Source organism: Phasianus colchicus, chromosome 32, assembly GCF_987193195.1.
Source record: "Phasianus colchicus chromosome 32, bPhaCol1.hap1.1, whole genome shotgun sequence".
NCBI lineage: Eukaryota > Metazoa > Chordata > Aves > Galliformes > Phasianidae > Phasianus > Phasianus colchicus.
The window spans coordinates 602,633-628,563 of record NC_143467.1 but is presented as its reverse complement, the minus strand read 5'-3'; the positions used below and the strand labels follow the sequence as shown (position 1 = coordinate 628,563).

Sequence of the window (25,931 nt, the reverse complement as noted above, 5' to 3'; positions counted from 1 at the left end):
CTTTAACACAAACTGGGAAAAACAAGGTTGTACCCCCAGAAGTTACCGAGATCTTAAATCCTAATTACTTAGGAGTGTGGCTATCAGGGATGCCTGGCAGAGCCAAAATGCAGCCCCAAAGGAAGTGAAGTTAAAAGCAGGAGCCAGCCCAGTCAGCGTAAAGCAGTGCCCTCTGAGGATACGAGACTGTAGAAGGATAGAAATCATAAATAACTTTTGGAGTTTCAATTGCTAATTGAATGTGAGTCCAAACACAGCACCCCAATCCTGCCGATGAAAAACTGGACGGCAAGAGCTGTAGTTTGGTACAAGACTTGAGGGCAAGTGATAGGACTGCTGAATGTATGCACCCAGCGGTAGCAAATCCATACACTTCATTAACCAACTTATGAATGAGGAGGTGGAGTTTCCCTTCTGGATTTGAAGGATGCCTTTTTATTATTTTATTTTTGCCTGCTTTGACCAAATGCAACCTAAAACCATTTGCCTTGGAAGAGGAGAACCCCAATACGGGGAGAAAAGAGCCAGTTACCCTGGACAGTGTTAGCCAGGGCTGTGAGAACAGCCCAGTGATCTGTGAGAACTGGTCAACTCGTGAGCCTGAGACTTGGGTGCCTCCATCCCAGGGTGGAACCTTACTGCAGTTTGTGGATGACACAGCAACAGAAGAGGACTGTGTGCATGGACTGTGAATTTCCTCCAATTCTTGGTGTAAACGATTATCAGGCTTCTCACCAGACAGCCCGAGTGATCAAAAGGAAGGAAGCAATCTGCTGAATGCCCAGAGTGCTTTTCTCCCACACACATGTGGAGGTGCATGAAAAAGGTAGCTTTTAGTTCAGGGCTGACTGACTTGAGTGTGTGTGGTGAGCGAGGCCTTGGTTCTTCTTTTTCTTTGCTTGGGGGTTGGGTAACTGGGTGGGCCTTCCAAAGACAAGGGTTTGGACTCTTGTTTTTCAGGCTGTTGGAGCTCCTGTGGTTCTGAAATGGTAGAAAGTACAACAAACATGCCAGCAGGACAGACATGCAAGAAGATGAACGCAGAATCTGTTTCCTGTGCTTGTGATTCAGTTCTGCTGTCTCATTTAGCTTTTTCAACTGCATATCTAGAGTTCATGATAATCCTATGAAAGTGACAATAAGATGCATTAAGTATTAAATTGGAAAGCATTCTAAGCAGGAATCTGTTCTCACCATTCCTCCCTGTTCCACTGCTGTTACTAGCAACGTTCTGCAGATTCTGAGATGTTTTGCTGGAGAACAAATGCCTATTCAGCAGTGTTGAAACCAGGCTGTAAATTAGCTGACAAAATCCATGAGCATTCCGTGGTTTCCAGGATTACAGCAGCACTTTGGCAGTGTACTGCTATTCCAGTGAACCGATGGGCTGATCCCTAGAGGTGCTGACATGGTGATCAATGAAATGCAGAAAGAGCATTTTCCAGCTGTGTGCAAAGATAGAATCTATTGCTCTTAAATAGACTCCTAGTCAGTGTCCTTCTGCAGTGTTAAGGTTTATAATGTGTTTTCCAAATGCATTTTTGTTGAAGATCTCTAATGTACAGGCAGTTTAGAAACTCCCTTTATACTCTGTTTTGTGACTTCCACTCACCGTGGATCAAAGCGGCTAGATATAAGCAAAAATGCAACTTTCCTTACAGACTTTGCAAAAAATGGTTTAAATTAGGTCGAGCTCCAATTCTAAAATAAAATTGCACAGGAATCAAGGAAGCTAACTGTAGCGAAGTCTTCCTGCTGGTCAGATTAAACAGTAGACTGAAGGTCTTGTAATTGGAATGCTCATCTCAGAAGAGTGCTGAGATAAGAATATCCGTAATCTGCATTTACGCAGTCTGTTTTAGCTAGGAGCTCCAAACTGCACGTACAGAGATCCACTGGCTGTGTTTGACAGCGAGTCAGTAAGAAGATAACCATCACACAGGGACCCTTTAAGGCCACTGAAATCAAGTCGTTTCTGAGATGTGACACATCTGCCTCTTGACCTGACCAGATGTTTGTTCAGAAAGCAATGGTTAGAAAGCAATTAACCAATTAAGGTATCTGTGTTTGGATGGCAAAGATTTGTGTTCACTTGGCATATGTGTGATTAGTGAAGCATCACGAAACAGTGTGAACCTGCAGTACTCAGCCAATGAGGAACCAGGGCAGAAAGAGATCAGCGTTGGGCAGTAGGGGATAAAAAGTGGAACACTGTTTTCTGCGCGCTCCTGCTTGCAGGAGGCCCGACACTGCCATTGTAAATAAAATCTGCTTTATCAGAGATACCGTCCTGGAAAATTATGACAAGCTGGAGCTTTGCAAGGACGTGGAGATCACTTGGTGATCTCTGCTTTCCATGCTGGAGCTGCAGCCAGGTGTACTTAGGTTTCTGAAGTCCCTTTCAGTCTCAGGAGGGAATAAAACAGCCCGAATGGAATGGGTGCAATGGGGCTCTCTCCAGGACACCTGCTGCCTCAGAGGAGTTCCCATCTACTGAACACCTACGGAGCTCCTACAAAAGCACCACGCACAAACGAGGAAGGAAAGAAAAACCCAGGACACGGCGGAGGGGTCCTACCTCTCAGTAGGTGATCCCTGTTCCGTGTACAGAGGATGGACCTAACGGCACCTCATCTGTTCCCCACTTCTTCTCCCCCGCTTCGTACAGGCACTTACAGACATCATGGATGGCAAAGTAAGGCTTGTGGAGAAGACTGGGTGTACAGGAGATCTTTAATTCCTCGGAGCTAGAGCACTGCTGGCCCGTACTTGTCTAGATCATGGGTATTTTCCAACAAGCACCAACCAGGCACAGCAACCCACAACCAAAAGTCATTGCCCCTGCCAAGTAACCAGCCTGGCTAAAGACCTCTCATTAGAGACTTGGAAACAAGACTAGAACCATTATTCCCATTTCACACGTTGTCTTCTCTTCACTATGCATCACGCAGACACAAACAGGTTGGAAGTTAGCATGTTACTACACACCTGAGCATCCTGCTGAGCAAAGGCATCATCCACACGCATTCCCTCAACTCAGTTTCCCTGCAAAGACACAAGGATAGAAGACTCAGTTCACCAGAGCATCTACTGGAAACAACTCCTGAGAACTCCCCATTCAGGAACAGCTGCTGGAGATGGATAATGGAGTCTCTCAAAGGGAATACCAGCTTACAAACACAGCGAAACACAGCTCAGGTGTGCTTCGGGCTTCCTTCTGAAACAAGCAGCAACCCACTTTACTGGGATGTTTAAAGAAGACCCACACCACTCATGCACACCCAGAGTCAGAGCCTCCTCCCTGCAGAATCTGCATTTGAGGAGCAGGCCATGGGACACACAGGGTCCCATGTGAAAAAGCCAGCCTGGAGATCCTCACCACTGAGTGCAGAGCTGTGCCCACAGCTCTGAAGATTCACCCCCTTCTCCGCTCAGCGCTGCGAGGGACACGAGGACCCTTCGAAACATAGACAATGTGTCAGATACAATGTCATCCTCAAGGGAGCAGCCACATTCTAGCAAGAACACACACACAGCATCTGCTAGGAGCAGGGCCACCACCCGGGTGCTGCCCACAGCATTTGCCAGCCATAACCTGCTAAGTACAGAACTGGGCCCAGGGCTCTCAGCATCACTGCAGCACTGCAGCCATCATCAGTAGTGCTACAGCCTCCAATTAAGAAGCGCAGACAGTAAGAAACTGGCAAGAGAGCCACACGTCCTGCTGACAGACAGAATGCTCCTCCCCATTTTATTTACACCAGCTCAGATGCTGGTGAAATTCTAGTCTAGCTTCTCTCTGGACCAGCAGCAACACCCAGATTGGCCAGTGCGTCACACCTAAAAGCTCCCCAGACTCCTTCCTCTTCACGTCTGCCTGCACACAGACTGACTGTCAGACAGCAGGACAAGGCCTGGCCTTTTGCTCTACTTACAGCTTGTAGTTCTCATCAATGCAACGAATCTCTTCCTTGGTGTGAGAAGCCACAATTTCAATCAGGCAACCTTCATCTGTTCCTGCTCCCAAGGGAATCGCCAAGGCAAGATTTAAGATACCAACAACTGCTCGTGACGTGCAACCAGGTTTCGTTAAGAGTTAATGTAAAATAAGAAGACATACATAACAAAGCAGTAAGTCCTTGGCCAGAACTTAAGCAACACGAAAGGAAGACTTCCAAACCTTCACAGCCCTCCTTAGATCGTGCACATCATACGTGGTGGTGGCAGTCATCATTCCAGTGATCACCCTCTCAAAACTCCCACTCAGCTCCGACTTCAAGTCATCAGTCAAATCCTAGAAGGCCAAGAGAGGAGAAAGGAGTTGGCAGAAGGTACGGCCTTCGAGGACAGAAGGAACTGAGCTGTTCACCACTTCCCTTCAGGCTCCAACCCTCCTTGCATCAACAACTGCTCTGAACTGAACAAGAACCAAACAGCCTTGGTCAGGCAAAGTCTCTGCTGACCTTTCTCTTATGGAGATGGGGTCGTTTTTCGCTTTTCACCCAAGTGACACAACCACGTTCACACATCTCTGCAGACCACCTACCCTGCCACTGGTGCTCTTATAGGTGATCAGAACTCACTGATGTTGGGAAACATTTAGTTTGGTCAAGACATCAATGCTGGCATCTTCATCCGTGCCTGCAAGAAACAAATGGAAGCTAGTCAGGCTGCTTGCACAAGAATCACAAGTGCCCTCTGCTCTTGGGCCACCTCCAGTCCCCTACACAGCCAGCTCTCAACAGCCCCAGGACTACAGCTATGCACACAAAGTGCCACGACCCACACCACCAGAGCAGCTGCATTTCGGGACATGAAGGGCAGTTCTGTTTCCACTTTCCAACGATTTTTAGGGCAGTTGTGCAGCAGAGCAATGCAAGCAGCTACGCTTCCCTCTAACAAACCACCAGAGAAGCCCTTGCCAGTGCTGGGGAAAAAATAAAAGTTGACCTGTGGAGGGAGGGAGATCAACTTAGCAAAGCCCTTCATGGCTTTCCTGAGTGCCTGCTCTTCTTGTTCAGCACTAAAACTTGAGACCCCCTTGATTGTTGCCTAAGGCCACAAGAAAAGGATTTAGCAAAGGCAGACTTGCACCAATGCACACATACATAGAGTTGAAATAAAACAAACAAACATAAAAGATGAACAAGGAGATAGTAAAACTCCACCCACACAAGTGATGTTGTATCAGGCCTCTGTCTCATGCAGCAGCCTATTCTAGTGGGAGTTTCCACACACATCAGAAAGAAGCCACAGGGGAACAACTGCAAGGAGAACATATCTCCACATTGCTGCCCATGGAGTATCTGGTTTCCAGTGAAACAAAAGCTGGACCACCTGCCATCTGTGTTCAGTCCCACCAGGCCCTCTTCCTAGCAGTTCTCCATGTCAATCATAAAGCAGTGTGCTCCCATCATAGCCCCAGTCCTGACTTGTAGCAGGTAAGGACCATTATTCTGCACCATTACTTTTGCTCTGCTCAGCACTGGTGAGGCTGCACCTGGAGAACAGCGTCCAGGTCTGGGCTCCCAGTACAAGAGACAGCTGGACGTACTGGAAAGAGTCCAATGGAGGGCTACCAAGGTGGTGAAGGGACTGAACACCTCTGCCATGACAAGAGGCTGAGAGAGAGGGGGCTGCTCAGCCTGGAGAAGGGCAGCTCAGGGGGATCCCACCCACGGCCATCAAGCCCTGCAGGGAGGGGCAGAGAGGACGGGGCCAGGCTGCATCCAGTGGAGCCCAGTGCCAGAACCAGAGGTTGCCACCAAACATCAGGAGCACTCCTGCACTGTAAGCGCCGCAGCACTGCCACAGGGACCAGAGAGGTTGCGGTGTCTCCTCCTGGAGATCTCCAAACCCATCTGGATGTGTCCCGGCACCAGCTCTGGTGGTCCTGTTGGAGCAGGGCTGGACCAGATGGACCCAGAGGTCCCTTCCATCATCAGCCATCCTGTGCTTCCACAGCGCACCGCGACGCGCTGTGTTTGGCTCAAAACGGCCATTCACAAACGGGTTTCTCCTGCCTCCTGCTCGGCGCATCTCTGTGGGATCGCACTGCCTCCTACGATCCACAGCTGTTCCAACAAAGATAACAGCGAAACAGTGCTGCCTTCACGGCGCCGGGGCTTTGGAAAACAGGCACAGGAATAACCACTGCATGGGCGGAACCCTGTGGGCTGAACCAGGAGGGAGCAGTTCGCCCAGAGAGCTTACCTGGAAAAATCCTTTTTCCAGAGAAGCTGCGCCGAGTTCCTGCAACACGACGACCGCAGGCATCGCCGCGGGCAGCCGCGCCGGGGCCGTCCGGGGCGCGCGGTGATGACGCAATGACGGCGCGGCCGCGGACGGAAAGGACCCCGCGCGCAGCACACGCCCCGCTCGGCACGCCGACCAATGGCAGAGCGGAGGAGGCGGGGCCGAGCGCGGGCTCTCCGCCAATGGCGGCCGCGGCCGCGGGCACCGCCACCGCCCCCGTCCGTCCCCAGCTGTTCTCGGAGGGGGAACCGCGCCGCCCTCCGTCGTGGCGGCGAGGCGCTGCCGGGCTGCGAGAAGCGGCGGCTGACCGCGAGCGGCGGGACCCGCCCGGTGCCCGGGAGCGGCTCCCGGCTGAGCCGGGCGGCCCCGAAAGAGAGGGAGCGATCCCACGGATCGACTCGCGTTCGAGCCCGGCACGGAGTCCGGCGGGCGCCTTCGCTTCTCGCTCGGCTCCGATCGTCGGCAGCGCCGTGCTGAGCTGCTGCCCCGCAGCTGCCGTCTCCAAGCGCCGCTTTCCGTCTGTCCGTCTGTCCCCGCGCGGAGCTCCCGGAGCTGCGTGAAGCCGACGTGGAGCCGCTTCGTGTTGGCCCCGAGGAGGGAAGCTGTGAGGGGGCAACGATCGTTCGGATGGGAGCCGGTTGGGAATGCGGTCATTTCTCTGTTGGTTGCTCTGTGTGTTAAGCGATTCAATGTTTACCGTTCGTTTTGCTACGTTTCTGCCCGCGGTCGTTCCTGCAGCTCCAATTAACCCCCCCGTCCCCGTGCCCACCGCTGGGGAAGGACGGGCAGCACAAACGGCCGTGTCGTAGGACTGCGACCGCCGGCGCCGTTCCTCCCCCCGCGTCCCCTGCCCTCCTCAGCACCGCGTGGGAAATGTTGGGTGGGATTCCGGGAGAGCTGGGGCGGCTCGGCCTGCAGAAGAGGCTCGGGGGGATCCCGGGCGCGGCCATCGGTCCCCGCACGGAGGTGCGGCGAGGACGGAGCCGGGCTGTGCCCGGCGGTGCCCAGCAGAGGACCGGAGGCTCGCGCTGCGGCACAGCGGGTTTCCCCGCAGTGCTGCCACCGCCGCGCCGCTTCCCCCTGCTTGCGCTACGCATGCTGCAGAGCCCGTGCAGACGGTGCATGCCACAATCCCGCAGTTTCCCTGTTCCACCCTTTCTCCAACTCCAGACCCTCTTTCCACCTGATAGAAGCCCCACTCACACCTTTCCCCCCGTAGATTCCCCACAACCCCCCTACCCACCCCCAGACTTTCTTTCCACCCATAGAAGCCTCACTAACTCATTTCTCCCTCCCACAACCTCCCCTGTCCAACCCTGGAGTCATGCAGAAGAATCTGGAGATGTCCTAGAATGATCTGGAGCATGCGGCGGGCCCCCAGGTGGGTCCAGGGAGTGCTTGGATTCATCCAGAAGGGTCTGGAGATGTCCAGGTAGGGTCTTGAGGGCGTCCAGAGGGTCTCCAGGATAGTCCCGGGGATCCCTTGAAGGATCTGGAAGCACCGAGGATGGGCCAGGAGTTCCAAGGAGCCACTGGGATGATCTGGAGATGTCCCACCAGTAGAGTCTGGTAGGGTCCAGAGAATCGTTGTGTGGGGCTGAGTGGTCCTGGAGTCATCCAGAAGGGTCTGGGGATGTCCCAGAGGGGTCTCGGGGTGTCTAGGGGGGTCCTGAACTCATCCAGAAGGGTCTGGAGATGGCCCAGAGTGGTGTCAGGGTGACCAGAGTGTCCCTAGTGGTTCCTGGTGTGCTCCAGAGTTCTCGAGTGGGGATTTTCAGGACAACCTCACATAGTGACACGTTCTCGGGCTGCTCTGTTCCCATGAGATCGCCCCCAAAAACGTCTGTTTCCATTAAAATAAATACTATGTCAATTTTGTTGTATTTTATTGTATTTTGATGTGGAACAGCGTCACGGCTGTTCCACATCGAGGTCACCCTGTGTCACGGTGTCACCTGAAGACAGTGATAGTGACACCCAGTGCCATCCAGTGAAGGTGACGCCACCAACCCCATGTCACACCCCACGTGTCCCCCGAATGCCCCCAGCCCCCCTCCCTGAACCCCTCCTCGTCACCTCTTCAATGAGGATGTCACCGCGCTGCAGTTGTGCCACCATGGCAGGGGAGACAGCTGGGGACAGTCATGGACAGCCAGGGTGACAGTGTCACCCAGCTCCAGGAGCTGCAGGATGCTGATGGGGCTCTCGAGGTACGTTGGTACGCCCCGGGTTCCACGGTTACAGTGACAGGGAGAACTTTGGGGACAGGCGGTTGTCCCACTGCTGGCACTGCCAGTGGTTGTGCTGGTGTCACCCGATGGCCTGGGGAGAGTTGTTTCCGTGGTGCCTAGCACGGGGGATTGGCAAGAAACATCCATTTCTGAAAGGAAGTAGGGAAAAAAATACAACAAAATTAACATAGAATTTATTTTAATGGAAACAGACATTTTTGGGGGCGATCTCATGGGGACAAAGTAGCCCGAGAACGTGTCACTACGTGAGGCTATCCTAAAATTCCCCACTCGAGAACTCTGGAGCACATCAGGAACCACTAGGGACACTCTGGTCACCCCGACACCCCTCTGGGACATGGCCAGACCCTTCTGGATGAATCCAAGCACTCCCTGGACCCACCTGGGGACACCCCGCATGCCCCAAACCCCTCTAGGACATCTCCAGATTCTTCTGCATGACTCCAGGGCTGGATAGGGGAGGTTGTGTGGGGGTGAAAGGGGTTAGTGAGGCTTCTATGGGTGGAAAGAAAGTCTGTGGGTGGACAGGGGGGGTGTAGGGAATCTACGGGGGGAAAGGTGTGAGTGAGGCTTCTACCAGGTGGAAAGAGGGTCTGGAGTTGGAGAAAGGGTGGAACAGGGAAACTGGGGGATTGTAGTGAGCCAGAAGCCCTGTGATGTGGAAAGGGGGCCTGGGGGTAGAGAGAGGGGATTTTGAGGGGGAAAGGGGAGAAAGAGGCTTCTGTGAGTGGAAAGGGGGCCTGGGGGTGGAGAGGTACATTGTGGTGGGGAATAGTATGGAGGGGAACTTGAGGGGTTGAAAGGGGAAAAGGGGGGTTTTGTAGGGCAGAAAAGGGGGTCTGGGAGTGGATGGGGGATTGTGAGGGGGAAAGAAAGGTGAGTGGGGTCTCTACTGGGAGGAAAGGGGGTCTAGGAGTGGAGACGGGGTGGCAGGGGAAATCTGGGGAGTTGTGGGGGGCTTCTACGGGTTGGAAGGGGAGTCTGGGGTAGACCTCAGGGGACTATTTGGGGGGAGAAGAGGGGAGTGGGCTGCCTTATGGGGTTGAAAAAGAGTTGGAGGGGGACTTAGTGGGCTGTGGAAGGGAAAGGGGTGAACAGAGCCTCTACAAGGCAGAAAGTGCATCTGAGGCTGGAGGGAGGGGTGGGAAGAGAGAGACAGGGGTTGTGGGGGGCTTCTATTGGGCAGAAAAGGAGTCCGGCTGGGGGGGACTGGAGGTCAAAGTGGGGGAAACAGACTCCAGGGGTCAGGGAGGAGTACACGGGGGGGTACAGGGGACTCTAGGGGTCAGAAAAAGGGGTCAGGAGGTGGGGCGACAACAGAGGACACGGGACCCTGGCGGTGAAAGAGAGGGGAATAGGGGGTGGTAGGAGACTCTGTGGATCAGAATGGGGGAATTGGAGTGGGAGCACCTGGGGGGAGGAGAGGGGATTCTGGGGGTCAGATAGAGGGGACTGGGAAAGTGGGGGGACTCTAGGGGACAGAATGGGGAGACTCGTGAGGGGCTGGGGGGACACTAGGGACCAGAACGGGGGGCTAGGGAGGGATGGGGGGGGGGAGTGCAGACAGGTGGACCCTGGGGGTCAGAATGGGGGGGGCTCGGAGTGGTGGAAGAGGACTACAGTGATCAGAATGGGGAACTGGAAGGGGGGCAAACGGGGGGGGGAGAGGCGCAACCCCGGGGGTCACACAGAGGGACGGGGGGGTTGTGGGCGACCAGCGGCAGGGGGAGGGGAGGAGGGCAGTGAAACACGCGGGGTGGGGGAGGCGGGGAGGCACAGGGCAGCCGCCCCCGCCGAGCGGAAGCCCCGAGCACCACGGAGACCCCACGGGGCCCCCAACCCCCTTCACCCCGGCCCCGGTGCCCCCCCCGAACACCCACCCGTCGAAGCCGAGGCGGCGCTCGGAGCCCCGCGGTGCCCCGCCCCGCTTCCGCACGGCCGCCTCCGGCTCGGGTCGCGGCGCTGATGACGTCACTCGGCGCGGACGGCGCGGCGCCACGGCAACGGAGCGGCGCAGGCGCGCTGAGGCGCCGTCGCTATGGCGACGCCGCCGCGCATGCGCTGTCGCTTCGCGCGCTGCAACGAGGGAGGGCGCGCCGTCGCCACGGCAACGCGGCGTGAAGCCTGAGTGGGGCTCGAGGGACGGCGGGGGGCGGAGATGAGTGGGGGGGAACGGAGAGCCCTCAGGGATCTCCTGCGGAGCTGGGGGAGGGGAAGGGAGAGGGCGGAGCTCCGCGGATGGCGGCCCGGAGGGAGTGGGGCTGTGGGGTGGGAGATCCGCAGGGAGACGCAGTGGAACGCCGGGATCCGGGCAGAACGTGGAGATATGGGAAAAGGAGCACCGGGATCTGGACAACACGGTGAGAGCTAGGCTGAAAGGGAGCAGGGAAAGGAAGGAAAGAAAGTAAAAAGAGAAGCAAGAAGGGCAAAGAAAGACAAGAAAGGGAGGAAAGAAGAGAAGGGGAGGGGAGGGAAGGGAAGGGAAGGGAGTCGAAGAAAGAAAGGAAGAAAGAAAGGAAGAAAGAAAGAGAGAGAAAGAAGGAAAAGACAGAAGGGAAGGAAGAAAGGAGAACCTTCTCCCCTGTTGGACGCAGGGGGAACGCAGTGAGCAAGGATCAGGATCAGGCTGAGGTACTCAGTGCCTTCTTTGCCTCAGTCTTTCCTAGTAAGGCGGGTTGTTCCCTGGGCACACAGCCCTTTGTGCTGGTAGATGGGGATGGGGAACAGAACAGGCATAACCCACGGTGAGATGGCTTTGGACCTGCTCCGAAAGCTGCACACCCACAAGTCCATGGGGCCGGATGGATTGCACCCTGGGGTGCTGAGGGCGTTGGCAGATGTGGCTGCAAAGCCGCTCTCCATCGTCCTTCAGCAGCCCTGGCTAAGCGGGGATGTGTCCCTGACCGTCCCTGAATGCGTCCAAAAGACGTCTGGCTGTGGTGCTCAGGGACATGATTTAGTGGTGGGTTGTTAGAGGGGGGGAGTATGGTCAGCTTGCGGTTGGACTCGGTGATCTTTAATGTCTTTTCCAACCTGAGCAATTCTATGATTCTGTGCGATTTAACACCACCGCTCTTGTGGGAGCTGCGTTGAGACTTGCAGTGTCTCTGGCTTCCCCAGAATTACTTTCTCCAGGCTGATTCCTGGGTCCTGGCACTTCTCTAAAGCCAAGTACACATCTGCGTCCAGTTTTCTCACCAGCTCCTGCAGTGACATCTCTGACAGCTTTCTCCTCCAGGGAAGAACCAAGCAGTAGCCCGGCTGGGCTTGGTGGATGGGAAGTGAGAAGAGCACAGTCTGAACCAGGACTTGAATAACGAGCTCAACCAAAGGCTGGCACTTGTTCTGTAGTCCCCCAGGTCCTGCAGAGCGGCGCTGGATGCACTGAGCAGCACGGCGTGGTGCAGGGGATGTACCGCCTGTCCGGCGTCGCGTCCAGCATCCACAACCTGCAGTAAGAGGGCTGCGACTGGCACAGCTGTCAGCAGGGCTGGAATGGGGCACGTGCCATGTGCTGTGCGTTCAGAGGCCTGCGCTGTGGGGCAGCTCTGTGCAGGCAGTGTGCACTCAGCGGTGCTGTGCCCGGCTTGCCGCTGTTCCATAGAACACAGGGTGCTCAGTAGACTTGCTGGTGCAGGAAGTCCTCCTTCGGGATGGAGCATTGGAAGGCTGTGGGACTGCGGCGTCACCTCTGTCAGCTCTCGTTCCAGTTCCCTCCTGTTTGCAGAGTCCTTCTGAGCAGCCCCTGATTCTCCTTGCTGCTTTGGGATCCGGGGGTGCGATTGTAGACGAGGCGGCCAGTTGTCAGGGTAACTGGAAATGCCTTAGCAAAAAGAAAAGGTCTCCTTTTGGAAACACCTCATCTGGCACGGCTCATGTGGTGTTGGTGCCTAAGTGTTTGTTTTTTCCTGTAAGTCAGGAACCCCTTCCTTTTCTTGACTGTATTTTGTATTTGCTTTTCACTTGTAGTTTTCCTATTTTTCACCCCCTCTGCCCATTGCTGTGTCCTTCTCTCCAGCCCTGGATTCGACTCCGAGCAGATTCCTGACCTAACCCAGCACAGCTCTGTCTTTGACATTTGCAGCGTGAGCTCCCTCTGCAAAATGTACTTCAGGGAGCTCCCAAACCCCCTGCTGACCGTATGAGAAGTTCTCAGTAAGCACAAGGCAATGAAAGCACCTACGTCTTCCCTGGGCCTCTTGGCACGGCCTGTCACGTACACATACATCTGCACAGCTTTTCTGGTCTTCTTTCTGTTTAAATTGGGTTTTTTAGAGAGTTCCAAAGGGTGAATCTGTAAAACAGAATGGTTATTTTGACATCATCTTCCAGTGGCTAGGGTAGCCAAGACTTGGAAAAATACAGCACCTCCCCCACATCTGCCATGGCTGTGCTGCTGCTTGCTGATCCTCCCTCTTATCTGTGGTTTTCCTTTACAGGACACAGTTCTTTATTACGGCCAAGTCCCTGTCTTCTCCTTCCACAAAGCTGCTCACACCGGAGGAGGCACAGGCACGGACACGAGGCCACAGCAGCTCTCCCGTTGTGTCAGACAGCAGAGACACTGAAGTGGAAGAAGGCGCCACGGTTTTACAGGAGAAATTGCACGCAGTCGTTGACTATCTGAAGAGGAGTTTCTTTTGCAGCACCTATCATAATTGTTTGGGTGTTGTTTTTTTTTTCCATTATTGGAAACACAAAACTTGCTGGAACTAAGTTACCCTAATTGTGCCTGGAGTGTTGTAGTGAATTTCCACTCGCTTTGGACTCCGAGGACTCAACTAACAGACATTTGCCCGATGGGCTCAGTTTAGCCACACAGTGGTGCTGTTCCTTCCTGGTTAGGCAGGCAGCCATCTGACTCTATCCTTGCCTGCACTGCCTGCACTGGAACCATCGGGGTTTTCCAGCATTTCAGGACACGTGCCTGAAACAAATTTTGGTTCTCCTCTGAGCAGAGCTGTTGGACAGACCTGTTGGCTCTAGAAGTTAAACATGGCAGTGAGATGAGGTCAATGATGTAAGAGTAAGAGATGCTTTGGAATGCCTTTTATGGCTTTACAGCTCCTCAGGAAGCAGTTACACCTGCCAGCTAAATAAAAGCTGTCCCTTAGATGCTGTGCTGTACCGCTGTGGAGCCACAGTGCTCCACACCAGGTATAATGTGTCCTGATTAAAACATAATGATAATAAAATAAAAATTTGGAAATTGGTACAAAACACAGCAGCGTCACTTTAAAATGCAATTTGTGTTTTCATTGTCAGGGGTATTGCAGCCCAAAGGTTATAATAAAGTTCATATAAAGGAGGGTAAAATACGGATGTTCCATACACAAAAGCAAAGAGGAAAGGTTGTGAGGGGTTTCCCAATGAGAAGTAAGATTCCAGAAAGGGACACGTACAGAGAACCCAGAGGGATACTGAGGCAAAGGTAACAGTGACTGCTACAGAACCAGTGGTACAGAGAGAGAATTCCCTGCCAGGAGTAGCTCACAGTCCAGTGATAAAGATTCACAGCACTGGCTGCAAGGTTGTGTTTTAATTAAAAACGCCTATTAAAAACAACCTGGATTTCTGAGCTATCTGTACTTTTAGTAGGGGGGGATGGCTAAACTGTGCTGCAAAAGAGGGGTGCAACAAGGGGCACAGCGATGGCAGGTTGTGCACAAAGGAAGCGATGCAAAGCCTCGTGCAAACCGGAGGGCTGCGGGGGGTGGCAGGCTATTGGGGCCACAGCAACGAAGCGGGGGGGCACGGGAAGGGAAGCAGGAATGGGAACTGGTGGGGGGAGGAGGAGGAAGGCAACGTGGCTGAAGCGTGCAAGATGGGACGGTGTGTTTGCACAGCGGGTGGAAGGGTGGTGGGCTGCACACGTGTGTGTGGCACAGGGGGTGGAGCAGAGCGCAGTGGCCGAGTCCTCCCTGGGCAACATCAGGTGTCAGCAACAGCAGGAGAACTTGGAGCACTGCCTCCAACAAGAGCAGTGCCAGGATGGCAGCTTGGTGGTCCAAAGCTGCGTAGTTTCTACTCCGGACCAGCAGTAGTGCAGCAGCTCACGGAATGCCACTGGACAAATCAGGCCGTGCGCTCTCTGTCAATCTCTAATTGTGGCTGTTTTTTATTGACTACAGCCAAAGTTGGAGCGCCAAGCTGGGCAGCACTCAGAACGCTTCCCTGTAACGCCGCGCACTGCGGCCGCTGCCTTCTGACCAATCAGAGACCAGAGGCGGGCCACAACTGCCGCCGACCAATGAGAGGCACAAACGGACCGGAAGTGCTCCTAACCAATGAGGGGCTGGGGGCGTGGCGGAGAGACTGTGGGGGAGGGGCCTCGGGGTTCTCTCTATTGCCATAGGGGATGGGATTGGGATCGGAATTGGGATCGGGGATGTGGGATTGCGATTGGGATGAGGGATTGAGATTGACGGGTGGGTGATGGGTTTGGGATGAGGGATTGGGAATGAGATTTGGAACTGGGATTGGGATGTGGGCTATAGGATGTGGGACAGGGATGTTGAATGTGGGCTTGGAATGTGAGATTTGGGACTGGGCTGTGGGAATATGGATATGGGATGTCAGGAATGGGAATATGTATGGGATGGGCTCTGGATATGGGACAGACTTGGAATGGATATGGGATCATAGAACCGTACAATCACTCAGGTTGGCGAAGAGCTTCAAGATCACCGAATCCAACCCTACAATCGATCGGGTCTATCCAGGTCCCTCTGCAGTGCCTTTCCCTCCGGCAGATCAGCGCTCCCTCCCAGCCTGGTGCTGTCTGTGAACGCACTGAGGGTGCCCTCAATCCCCTCATCAAGATCATTGGTAAAGGTGCTCAATAGGAGCAGCCCCAGTGCTGAGCCCTGGGGGGCAGCACTCGTGAGCGGCAGCCAGATGGCAAATCCTGCTGTGTGTGTACGGAGTTGGTTGGGTCCCTGTCTGAAGACAAAACTGGCAGGACCCAAACAAGGTGGGGGCAGAAGAGCCATGGCATGGGAGCTATCTTTGTGCCTATCTGCACATCAGGCCCAGCTGCCCCTGCTTCACCCCTCCATGGGAAATGCCCCTGCCGGAGTCTCTTCTGGCACAGTGAGCCAGGGCAATTCCCCTCCATCCGCCCGTGCCTGCTGCCCATCCCCACAGCAATGCATGGTACTGGGCAGCACAGGCGAGCTGTGTGAAACACCCTCTGCATCCTGCTGCACAAAGGAGTGCAGGGAGAGAGGAACGCTGGGGCTGGTGGTGGCAGCTGAGGGACACGGCCATCTGTGGTGCCCCATCCTGCCCCAGAGGCGGGTATGGGGAGCAGGGGGGCTGTGACACAGCACAAATGACTGCAGGCAGAGGGACACAGCAAAGGGAGCACAAAGCTTTTAATAACGTAACATAGAAAACAAGGAGTAACAGTAAGGACGATAACCCTAAAATTCCCATCCCACAAGAGTTCATTGCCAGATGACGTCCCATCCCACTGCCACGATGACTCCGGAGGACAGCTTGGTTCTGGAAAGGAGGGATGGGGCCGCTGGCGGTGCCTCTGGAACGCTGCCACTGCTGCCTGGTGCTGTGGGGCCAGCGAGGAGCGCAGGGTTACGGGTAGCCATACTGGTCGGCTATGGCCATGTCTATCTCCCGCTGCACCAGGAACTGCACGGGGCCGATCTTCATCTGCTGGGCCGCCCGCTGCCGCTCCTCCTGGGCCAGCTTCTTCATGCGCTCCCGCTCGGGCCGCTGCTCGGCTGTGATGGGCAGCGACTCCTCCATCACTATGGGTACCGCACCGCCGCCCGCCCGTGGCCCCACGCAGGGCACAAAGTCCCCGGGGCGCTGCGGCCGAGGCTGCTGCTGGTGCAGCACTGCTGGTGGTGGTGGTGGTGGTGGTGGTGATGGTGGGTCCCTCCGCAGCGGTGAGCTCCTCTGCGGGGACGGGCGCAGGCAGCTCGGCGCCGTCTTCTCGGCAGTGCCCCCCTCTTGCCCCGTGCTGCCTGGAGATGCCGGCGCTGCCTGGTCTGTGCCGCTGTGCTGGGGCCGGAGGGCAGCAGGGCCGGTGCTGGCTGAGGGTTGGGGCTGCACGGAGGGTGGCTGGCGCGCCGGGCCCACCACAGTCACCCTCTGCCCCAGCGGGTGCACGACCTGGATGGATTTACACAAGTGCACGCGCAGCTCGCTGGCAGTGCCCGCTTGCCCGCTGCTGCTGGCTCCTGCGCTGGCTCCAGACAGCTCCGCTTGGCACGGGCCTTTGCGGCCTTTTCTCTCTGTTCTTTCCCTGCGCGGCGGCAGCTTCCTTTTCTTGGCTGGAGCGCTGGTGGTGGGCTGCTCCTGCTGGGAGCTCTCCCGTTTCTGGGGGGTGCCGGCAGGCGCAGGGCGCTTGGCCCGCTTGGTGCTGCCCCTCTTCTTCTTTTCTGCCACCCGGCTGGGGACAGAGCCCGGTGACGGGGGCGAGTGAGCCTCACCCACCTGCGGCTCCCTTTGCTGCACCTCCTCGGTGGGCTGTGCGCTTTGGGCTGAGGGAGGCGTGGTGACAGCCAAGGCGGTCGGCCGTGGACTGAGCCGGGCACTCGCAGGTGCCGTGATGGGGCGCAGCTGCGACAACCCACAGTGCAGCTCAGGCAGGAACCCGGGGGATGGTGGGAGCCCCCAGAAGGGGTCAGCGGGCGTCCCGGAGGCAGCCTGTGTGCTGAGCTCTCTGCTGTCCCTGGGGTTGTCAGGGAGCTCAGCCATGAAGCATCCTGGGGCAGGGCTGCTGGGGTTCTCATGGGGGACCTCAACAGCTCTTGCCACGTCTGAAAATGCAAGAACATCCCCAACAATGGCGATGATAGCCTTCCCACACCCGCTCTGCGCAAACACGCACCTGCAGCTCTGCAGCCCCCAAACTCACCATCGATCCAAGACAGCAAACCCTGGATGTCCGTGATGTCCTCCGGCACATCTGAGCTGGTCGCCACTGCAGGGAAAAGCAAAAAAATCCCAAAGAGTGAATGCCAGCTCTCCCGTACCATGTTCACAGAACGGGATCTAGGACGAACATCGGCTTCCCATTATAAATCAGGACAGGAAAGGTAACTGTAAATCCCAGGGATTAAGACCCCAAGCAACACGCAATGAGAACAGTCCCAGGAAAGAACAGGCAGAAAGCCTAACGAGAAAGACAGTGCACCAAACCCCGATGCCTGTTGTGTGTCCGCACCTCTCTTGGGTGCTGTGCCACACTCCGTGCTCCTGCCCTGGCTTTCCACCTGGCTGCGCTTCAGAGGAAGGCCACTTGCATCAGCTTCTGACAGCAAAGAGACAAGACAGACATGAAGAGCATCTCTTTGGAGGAAGATTGGAGCACTGCCAACCACAAACTTCTGGTCTTCAAGAGCAGTTTTGTCAGTTGGCCATTCTGCTGCTGCAGCCTTGTGCCACTTCTGCAGTCAGCACAGAACTGCAGTGTCCTTTCCTCTCTCCTCCATCACACACAGCCCTGCACGCAGCCCTGTTTAGAGGCAGGTACCCACACCGCAGCTCACAAAAGCTTCTTCCCTGCGGAGGCTTTCCGTTTCCCCCCTTGCCCCGCACCATTCCACAGATGCACTGGTTTTGTCCCTACAACAACAGACCGTATGTTGATTTCACAGACACCAGCAGGCAGAGAAGTATTGTCCAGTAAGCCCACGTCTCCCCCAAAAACAGAAAGATGCTACTTTGATAGCCCAAACACAAACTGACACAAACTCTTCTCACTGCCCCTTCCTGCACTCCAAACGGATGCTTACTTGACATCGCCTACAGCACTGCAACTGCAGTCTTCAGCTGCCTTGATTCCTGAGTTCTCCTTTTGGACAGGAACCCTACACAAAGTATGAACAAGTGAAAAATCATGAGGAAGAAGCGTTTTCCCAGCTTTCTTCTGCCATGCAATGTAGCCTCTGGAGGAGGGCAATGCTTGGACATCAGCTGGCTGCAACAGCTGCCCATCACTAGCTCCAGCTTGTGTCTGACTGCCATGGCTTCTGTCAGCAAGTGCCCCCAGGTCCCCTTTTCCCCCACAGCTGTGCTGATCGTCCACGGCCACAGCTGAGCAGCTGGCTCTCTGCTGTGACTGCAGCGCGGTTTGGGGAAACACCTGCTGGGTATGGCACACCAAGCAATCCATGGAGCAGTGAGCCACAAGTTGCACTCTATGGAGCCTGCGCTCTGCTTCCTTGGAAAGGTCTGAAACGAAGGTGGGGCTCGGCAGCAGTTTTCCAGGGGAGGAATGACGTTTCATCATCCTCACCGAATCGTGGGATGGAATCTCAACAAGAGCCCATTTCCTGTGGGTACAGCCAGAAGGGCACTGTGTGAGCTGGGAAATCCTCCCCAGCCCAGCTTTTCTGCTGAGACACCTCCCGGCAACCAGCCAGCACCCAACCCAGCTCACCTGGTCAGCCTGCTCAGCCTGAGCTGTGCCCAGCTCACACACACGCCGCAGCGGTGCTTCCAGTGGGCTCTCACAGGGTGATCTCTCTCAAGAAAAGCACAGAGCTCAGTCTCCGCGTGCAGCACGCTCACGAGAGCACCAGCTCTGCTCACCAGCTGTGGCACAAACGCTCCCAGCCTGGCAACGACTGTGACCTCAGCGAGTGCCCGCATCACTTCTGTGCTTTCATCACAGGCAAAGGGAGTGGTCACCTCCTAGACCCACATTTTAGGAAACCAACACCAGGGCCGCCCAGTGGGCTGAATGGGGGTAATTGAAGGGGGGTTAATTGAAGTAAAGCAACAGAGAAGTGAAGATGACTCTTGTGCCGCCCAGTAAAAACTCAGTATGGCCTCGTAGTGGTCAGTGGAGTCCCAGAGGAACTAGTGGGAACTGGGAGGAGTGCACAGCAGTATGGACCAGAAAAGTCCAGTATGGCTAAGTAAAAACCAGCGAGGACCAGTATGGCCTCAGAGTGGTCAGTGGAGTCCTATAGCAATCAGTAGAAACCAACAGGAAGGCACATCTGTGTGCCCCAGGGCCGGTGCCGGCCTCTGCCTCTGGCTTTGGGCCCCAGGGCTGGTGCTGGGCTCTCTGGCTGGAGCTTCAGACTTCAGGGCCGGCACCAGCCTCTCAGGCTGTGGCTTCAGGCCCGAAGCTGGTGCTGGCTTCTTGTGTTGTGGCTTCAGGTTTAGGCCCAGGACTCGTGCCAGCCTCTCTGGCTGGGGCTGGGCTTTAAGGGAGGGAATGGCCTCAAGTTGCACCAGGGCAGATTCAGGCTGGACGTTAGGAAATATTACTGCTGCAACAGAGTGGTCGGGTGCTGGAATGGGCTGCACTGGGAGTGGTGGAGTCACCAACCCTGGAGGTGTTCAAGGAACATTGAGACGTTGTGTTGAGGGACGCGGATTAGTGAGAGCTATTGGTGATTTCAACCTGGTGATTGTGTGATTGTGTGATTCTGGATGGGGGATTCAGGGAGTATGCTGGGGGGGAGAGGGAGGAAGGAGGGGAGGAGGAGCATCAGAATGGGAGAATAGGAGGGGTGGGTCGGGGGAAGGGGAGGAGGAAAGGCACCCTGGGGGTCAGAATGGGGAATGGGGAGGGAACTGAGAAGGGGGCAGTGAGGTGGGGGGTGGAGGAGGACTGCAGGGATGAGAATGGGGGAACTGGAGTTGGGAGGGTGCTCCAGTAGTCAGATGGGAAGGGGACCACAGAGGAGGGTGTGACTCTGGAGGTCAGAAAGAGGGACTGCGGGGGTTGCGGGCGAACCACTGGGGGGGACACAGAGCACCTCCTGCCACCGAGCTGAGGCCCTGAGGGACACAGAAGCCCCACGGGGCCAAAGCAGAGCAGCACGTGGCCCCTGGCTCCCTTAGCCCCGGTCCCCACCTCGGTGCATCCTCCCCCAGACACCCACATGTAGAAGCTGAGGCAGCATGTACTCCCCCTCTGAAGTACTGTGTCCAGGTCTAGGGCCCTCAATACAAGGAAGGCAGAGAGATGTTGAGAAGGTGCAGAGGAGTGCCGCAAAGATGATCAGAATGCTGCAGCACCTCCCCTACAAAGACAGGCTAAGGGAGCTGGGCTTGTTCCACTTGGAGAAAAGAAGGCTGTGGGGTGAGCGAATGGCAGCCTTTCGGGACCTAAAGGGAGCCTACAAACAGGAGGGAAGTCAACTCTTTGAAAGGGTAAAGAACAGCAGGACAAGGGGAAATGGTTTGAAGCTGAGGCAGGGAAGATTTAGCTTGGATGTCAGGGAGAAATTCTTTACTATGAGAGTGGTGAGGTGCTGGAACAGCTGCCCAGAGAGGCTGTGGATGCCCCATCCATCCCTGGAGGTGTTCAAGGCCAGGTTGGATGGGGCCCTGGGCAGCCTGGTCTGGTATGAAATGGGGAGGTTGGTGGCCCTGCCTGTGGTGGGAAGGTGTTAAAGATGATGCTTAGAGTCCATTCCAACCTGGGCCATTCTGTGTGATTCTGTGATTCTATCCTGCTCCTATCAGCGCTCCAGGCCATCCTGCAGGCTGTTGTGCAGAGCGCAGAGCTGCAGAGCTCTGCTTCCCGGCCCTGTGCTCTCCAGCACTCTCGTGTGAGTTCCGCCTCTCCCAGGAACCTCCACTGCTCCCCTGCACACACATCTGTGTGCACATTCGTGTGCAGAACCACACACCCATGTGCAAAGACTTCCCCGCACACATACCTGTGCATTCACACGCACGTGTAAGCACATCCTTGCACAGCCCTGTGTGCACACTCCATCCACGTGCATGCAAATGTGTGCAAAACCACACGGCCTTTTGCAAAGACCTGGATGCACACAACTGTGTTCATGCACGTGTGCAAATTCACCCCTTTGCACATCAACATGCATGAAGACACGAGCGCAGCGGCAGCCTTGCACACAGCCATGCGCACACACACACATGGAAAAGTAAAAACCCGGGCCATTCTAGGATTCTACAATCTCTGCACACCCTGTATGCACACATACCTGCACTCACTGCTCTGTAACCAAACGCCACTCACATGGCACAGCCAACGTGCAGAGGATGGGAAATGTCAGGAGGAAAGATGCCCCGTTACGCTCCTTCATTCTCCTCTCTTTAATGAAGGCACTGGGGCACAGCTGCAGCCCATCCTGAGATGCGGGTTGCTGCGGGATTCCTCGTTCGGACGCCGCAGGGTTAACCCGGAGCCGCAGTCTGAGGGACGCTCCTCATGTGCTCTGCAGATGGAAGTTGTGCCAGGAGCCAAGACAAGACTTTCACAGACAGCGCAGGGATGGCGCTCCTGGGCCGGGCGGTGACTGCAGAGCAGTGCCCACTGCCCTGGGATCTGCAGCACTGCACAAGGGCTCAGGGTGCAGCACTGTGGCACAATTCAGTGAGGACGCCAGGTTCAGCAGCACCAGGTAGGCTGTGGGGGTCCTGGGACGGTGAAGGGGGTCCTGTCAGGGACTGTGGGGGTCTGTGAGATCCGAGGGGGGTCCTGGAATGGGTAAGGGAGGTCCGAAGGAGGAAATAGGGGGTATCTGGAGGAGCCCAGAGCAGGGATAAGGGGTGCTGTTGAGGACTATGGGGCTCTGTGAGGTCCCGGGCTGGGCGTGAGGGAGGAGTACCACATCTGAGGAGGTCCTTGAGGAGTTATGGGGCTCTGTGGGAGGATGTGTGGGATATACGTGTGGGGGACTTGGGATGGATATGACAACAGAGCCTGCAGGAGCAGAATGATGTTCAGAAGGCAAGATATGCACTGCAGGTGGGACACTGGCATATGGGGTAGGATGGGGACATACAGGATGCAGGAGAATGTGGGGAGTGGTTGGAGTTAGAAGGGAGGTGTGTGGGATGTTGTTGGTGTGGTTTCATTTCTTCCTGAGAGGACCGGGCGTCCCAGTGGCCCAAAGGTGGGGCCACGGGCCGTAACTCCCCAGGAGCCATAACCATGATGACCACATAACCCTATATGTGCGTGACACCATGGCTGCACGTGACCCCCACATGACCCTGTGACTCCCTGACCCTGCCTACCCCCATCATGCTGCGACCCGACACCATGTGGCCCCAGAACTCTGGGATTCCTGCCTCCACCTCACCCCCACCATATAACACTCCATATCACCCCATCTCACCCTACCATCCCTTCTGACCCCACCGCTGTGACCCAGAACCCCATCTGATGCCACTAATCTGTACGATGCCATCTGACCCTATGTCACCCCATAACTCTGTGACCTGCAGGACCCCCACGTGACCCACGACCCCCTGACCTCACCCCATGTGGCCATTAAACCAGCTGTGTGTGGGGAAAGGCATCTCCTCCTCGGGGTGGAGCTTCCCTGGAGCTGCCCCAAAGAAGACATAGGGTGGGCTGCAGCCATTTCTCTCAGTTTGGAGAGATGGGAACTGTCCAAAAGAGCCAGAAGAAGGACATGAATGCTTCTGTAGGGAAATACCTGTCACAGGGTCTGGTGGGCAGGAAGATTCTGTTTCTCTAAGTGGACGAGAACAGAACAAACCGATCCCGCTGAGACTGGGGAAGGGACTGGACTTGGCTGCTGCAGTGCTGCGAGGCAACGAGGGAGACTTGAACCAAAAATGGAGCTGGCATGGACTGAAGCAAATCAACTCCTTCAAGAGACAGTGGGAGAAGAAATCCACGTCAGCTGCAGAACGAACAGCAGAACTCCTTACAAAAAGGCATCCCAGACTGGGGCTGTTGCAGCAGCAGGGACAGTGGTGAAGAAATGGCTCCAACATCAGGACTTGGAGCAGTTGCTGCAACAACCCCGAGAAATGGACAAAGAACTCTGGATGGCAGCGCAGCACAAGGAGGAAGGAATGCATCATGGTGCAGAAGGAGAAGGACGGAGAACATCAGCGGTGGGATTCCCCTTTTGCACGGTCACCCACCGCTACGGGACTCTGCAACAAGATGCTGCACCCTGCCGTGGTCAGCATGGCTGTGTGTCAGCTGTGTGCTGCTGGAAATCTTCTTAGCAAGAACAGATGAGCTTTGCTGCTGCACCGAGCTGTGCCAGGTGGAACAGCAGTGATGAGAGCGTTCCTCGCACTCCCCATGGGCACTGGGGGGATCTGCTGGGATGGGGGGAAGCCCTACAAACTTGTGGGACGGCTAAAGGACACCTATGGGAGGACCCCAAAGGAGCACTTTGGGACAGCTATGGGGCAGAGCTACACCTGGGAGCTGCCTTTAGCCAACACACCGCTGGGGGTGGAACTGCTGCTGGCCACAGGCCGTGGGCAGCGATGGGGCTGTTCTGGGCTGCTCTAGGATGGCTCTGGGGCTGCTATGGGGCAGCTATGAAACACAGCCACAGCTCAGTGGGGTTGATGTTCCCCCACACGGAGCTGGCGGTGAATCTGCTCTGATCATGGAACCTCTCCCATAGCCCCCCATCGCCCCCTGGACGCCCATCTTGCCCAGCAAGATGGGGGCAAGCTGGGGGTCAGCAGATGTTATAGGCAGCTGATCTACAGCGACCCCAGAGCCACCCTAGAGTGTCCCCTGAACGACCCAAAAACAGACCCATCACTGTCCACAGCCCCATCTGGGGTTATGGTGTCCACAGGGTTATGGGTCATGTGGAGCCTTGGGGTCACGCCGAGTTATGTGGGGTTATGGGGTCATATGGGGTTTTGGATCAGGACCCCACCTTTGGGCCACAGGGAACCCCAATCCCCTCTCAGGAAGGAATCAATAAATACATTCCAATACCACCCCACATCCCCCATTCTCACCCAAACCCCTCCCCACGTGCCCCCAGACCCCCTACATCCCCATGCCAACCCACGTCCCCACAGCCACAAGTCCCACCTTTACCTCACACGTTGCCTTCTCCTGCACAGCACTCTGCTCCCGCTGCCTGTGGCCCACATCCCCAGTGCCCCCACATCACTTTCACCCACATCTGTGTTGTGTAGGTGCTGCTCCAGCTCCAGATTCCTCTCCTGCTGCAGCCACCCCTGCCCCAGTACTATTCGGTTGTTTGGGTGCTGGAGGGAGAAGGGGGTGAGGAGGGGCCCCAGGTGGGCTTTTGGGGTCCTGGAATAGTGACGGGGCTCCTGTCAGGGACCTGTGGGTTCTCTGAGGTTGCTAAGGAGCCCTGGAGGTGGTAAGGGAGATCTGAGGGAGGAAATAGTGGTGTTCAGTTGGGGTCTAGTGGGGGATATGGGGTGCTGCTGGGGACTACGGAGGTCTGTGAGGTTTTGGGCCAGCTATGGTGGAGAAGTACCAGGTCTGAGGAGGTCATTAAGGGGTAATGGGGTTCTGTGGTGGGCTGTAGGGTGGCTACTGGGGTCTTGCAGGGAAAGTATTGAGGGAGGTATCGGTGCTCTGAGGGAATTATGGGTGGGCTGTAATGGAAAGGTAATGGGTTACCTTGGGGAAAGCAAGGGGCAGCCAGGGGGATGGAAGGGACACGCACTGGATTGCAAGGGAATCCAGGCTGAGGCAAGGGGACAGCTAGGGGAAGAACTGGGGAACGTCTCAGGAACTGAGTTCTTTCCAATCCACATCTTCTGCTTCCTGACGTAGCTGCAAAACTGCCGGAGGAGCTGCAGTACCGCTGCCCGTCTCCTGCCTGTGTCAGAAAGAGCTGCACGTTAGCGGGCTGCAATTGCCATTAAAAAGCCAACTCCATAATTGCAGTCACAAAACCTCACCTTCAGTATCTGTTCCAGGCAGACGACCATGCCCTTGCACGGGAACCATTCCTACACAGCAAGGGAAGTCCTTCACTGCCCTAGGATGTGAATAACAGAGGAAGAGCCCCAAAGCCTTCAGAACATGCTATCTTGCCACCGACTTTGGAAGCTAAACACACCTTCTACTTCAAGAATTAGCAAGACAGATAAATGCACCTTGCTGCTGGAGAGGGCTGTGCTGCATCTCCTGCTGCCATCCTTGGGCTGTCATCGTGCTGCCCATCTGCAGCGCACTTGGAAGGGCAGTAACCTTGCAAGAAAGAACAGGGAGCAGAGAGCTCTGCCTTGCATTTCCTGTTAGAACACAGAGATGAGCCGGACAGCCCTTGCTCTCAGAACACACACCTCTTCTCTTACCAGCTTTCCATTCCTGCACAACGCCGTTCAAACCCCTCCTCCATCTCTCCCTTCACAACACAATGCGCAGCCTCTCCCCAGTGACGAGCTCTGGGCTGCTTAATGCCTGTGCCATCATCGGGACCTGCAGAACAAACCTTGGAGTTAAGAGGTTTGATCAGACAAGCGCTCTGTCTAGCAGAATTTGATTAGACAAGCGCTCTGTCTAGCAGAATTCACCATCTTCAACACTTCAAAGAAGTGACTTCTTGAAAGCCCTGAATCTGTGTGACACATCTGGAGATGCTGAACTAAACCCACAGCCTTCTCAAAAATGGAAGGGCTCATCAGAACTGGCTGGAGGGGGAACCAAGACGTGTGGAGGTCTGACATCTTTGTACAGAACCA

At 55.7% G+C, this 25,931-nt stretch overlaps 2 protein-coding genes and 1 long non-coding RNA gene across 18 annotated transcripts in view; 1 reads left to right on the top strand and 2 right to left on the bottom strand.

Moving 5' to 3' along the window:
• Window positions 1-5,158, bottom strand: part of LOC149913967 (uncharacterized) — a 34,937-nt gene extending 29,779 nt beyond the window's left edge. For 2 of the 4 annotated variants that reach the window (XR_016460733.1, XR_016460734.1), the window contains exon 1: window positions 4,547-5,155. This is a non-coding gene — a long non-coding RNA (uncharacterized LOC149913967). Of the gene's footprint in view, window positions 1-4,546 lie in introns of all 4 variants that reach the window. The other 2 variants (XR_016460732.1, XR_016460735.1) reach the window with 2 other exon arrangements.
• Window positions 5,159-6,218: 1,060 nt separating this feature from the next.
• LOC149913966 (rho GTPase-activating protein 33-like) lies at window positions 6,219-13,129 on the top strand. 10 transcript variants are annotated; one of them, XR_016460713.1, is made up of 4 exons: window positions 6,219-7,636; window positions 11,746-12,417; window positions 12,526-12,662; window positions 12,947-13,129. XR_016460713.1 is itself a non-coding variant. In XM_090128019.1 (4 exons), exons 1-4 carry the CDS (start codon window positions 10,666-10,668, stop codon window positions 13,073-13,075), a joined length of 555 nt encoding a protein of 184 aa, XP_089984145.1. In that variant the 5' UTR covers window positions 10,506-10,665; the 3' UTR covers window positions 13,076-13,129. The 10 variants fall into 10 exon arrangements, 5 of the variants coding, with proteins under 5 accessions (XP_089984145.1, XP_089984147.1, XP_089984146.1 ...); XM_090128019.1 differs by lacking the exon at window positions 6,219-7,636 and adding an exon at window positions 10,506-10,867 and having other exon boundaries at window positions 11,859-11,961; window positions 12,526-12,646; XM_090128021.1 differs by lacking the exon at window positions 6,219-7,636 and adding an exon at window positions 10,513-10,867 and having other exon boundaries at window positions 11,746-11,961; window positions 12,526-12,646.
• Window positions 13,130-16,069: 2,940 nt separating this feature from the next.
• On the bottom strand, window positions 16,070-21,530 carry LOC149913965 (uncharacterized). Of its 4 annotated transcripts, none has more exons than XM_090127978.1 (5): window positions 21,452-21,530; window positions 18,272-18,346; window positions 17,701-17,787; window positions 17,392-17,457; window positions 16,070-17,293 (listed from the first exon to the last, which is right to left on the bottom strand). In XM_090127978.1, exons 2-5 carry the CDS (start codon window positions 18,276-18,278, stop codon window positions 16,101-16,103), a joined length of 1,353 nt encoding a protein of 450 aa, XP_089984104.1. In that variant the 5' UTR covers window positions 18,279-18,346; window positions 21,452-21,530; the 3' UTR covers window positions 16,070-16,100. The 4 variants fall into 4 exon arrangements, with proteins under 4 accessions (XP_089984104.1, XP_089984105.1, XP_089984106.1 ...); XM_090127979.1 differs by lacking the exon at window positions 21,452-21,530 and adding an exon at window positions 18,919-19,931; XM_090127980.1 differs by lacking the exon at window positions 21,452-21,530 and adding an exon at window positions 18,622-18,690.
• Between the last annotated feature and the right edge of the window lie 4,401 nt (window positions 21,531-25,931).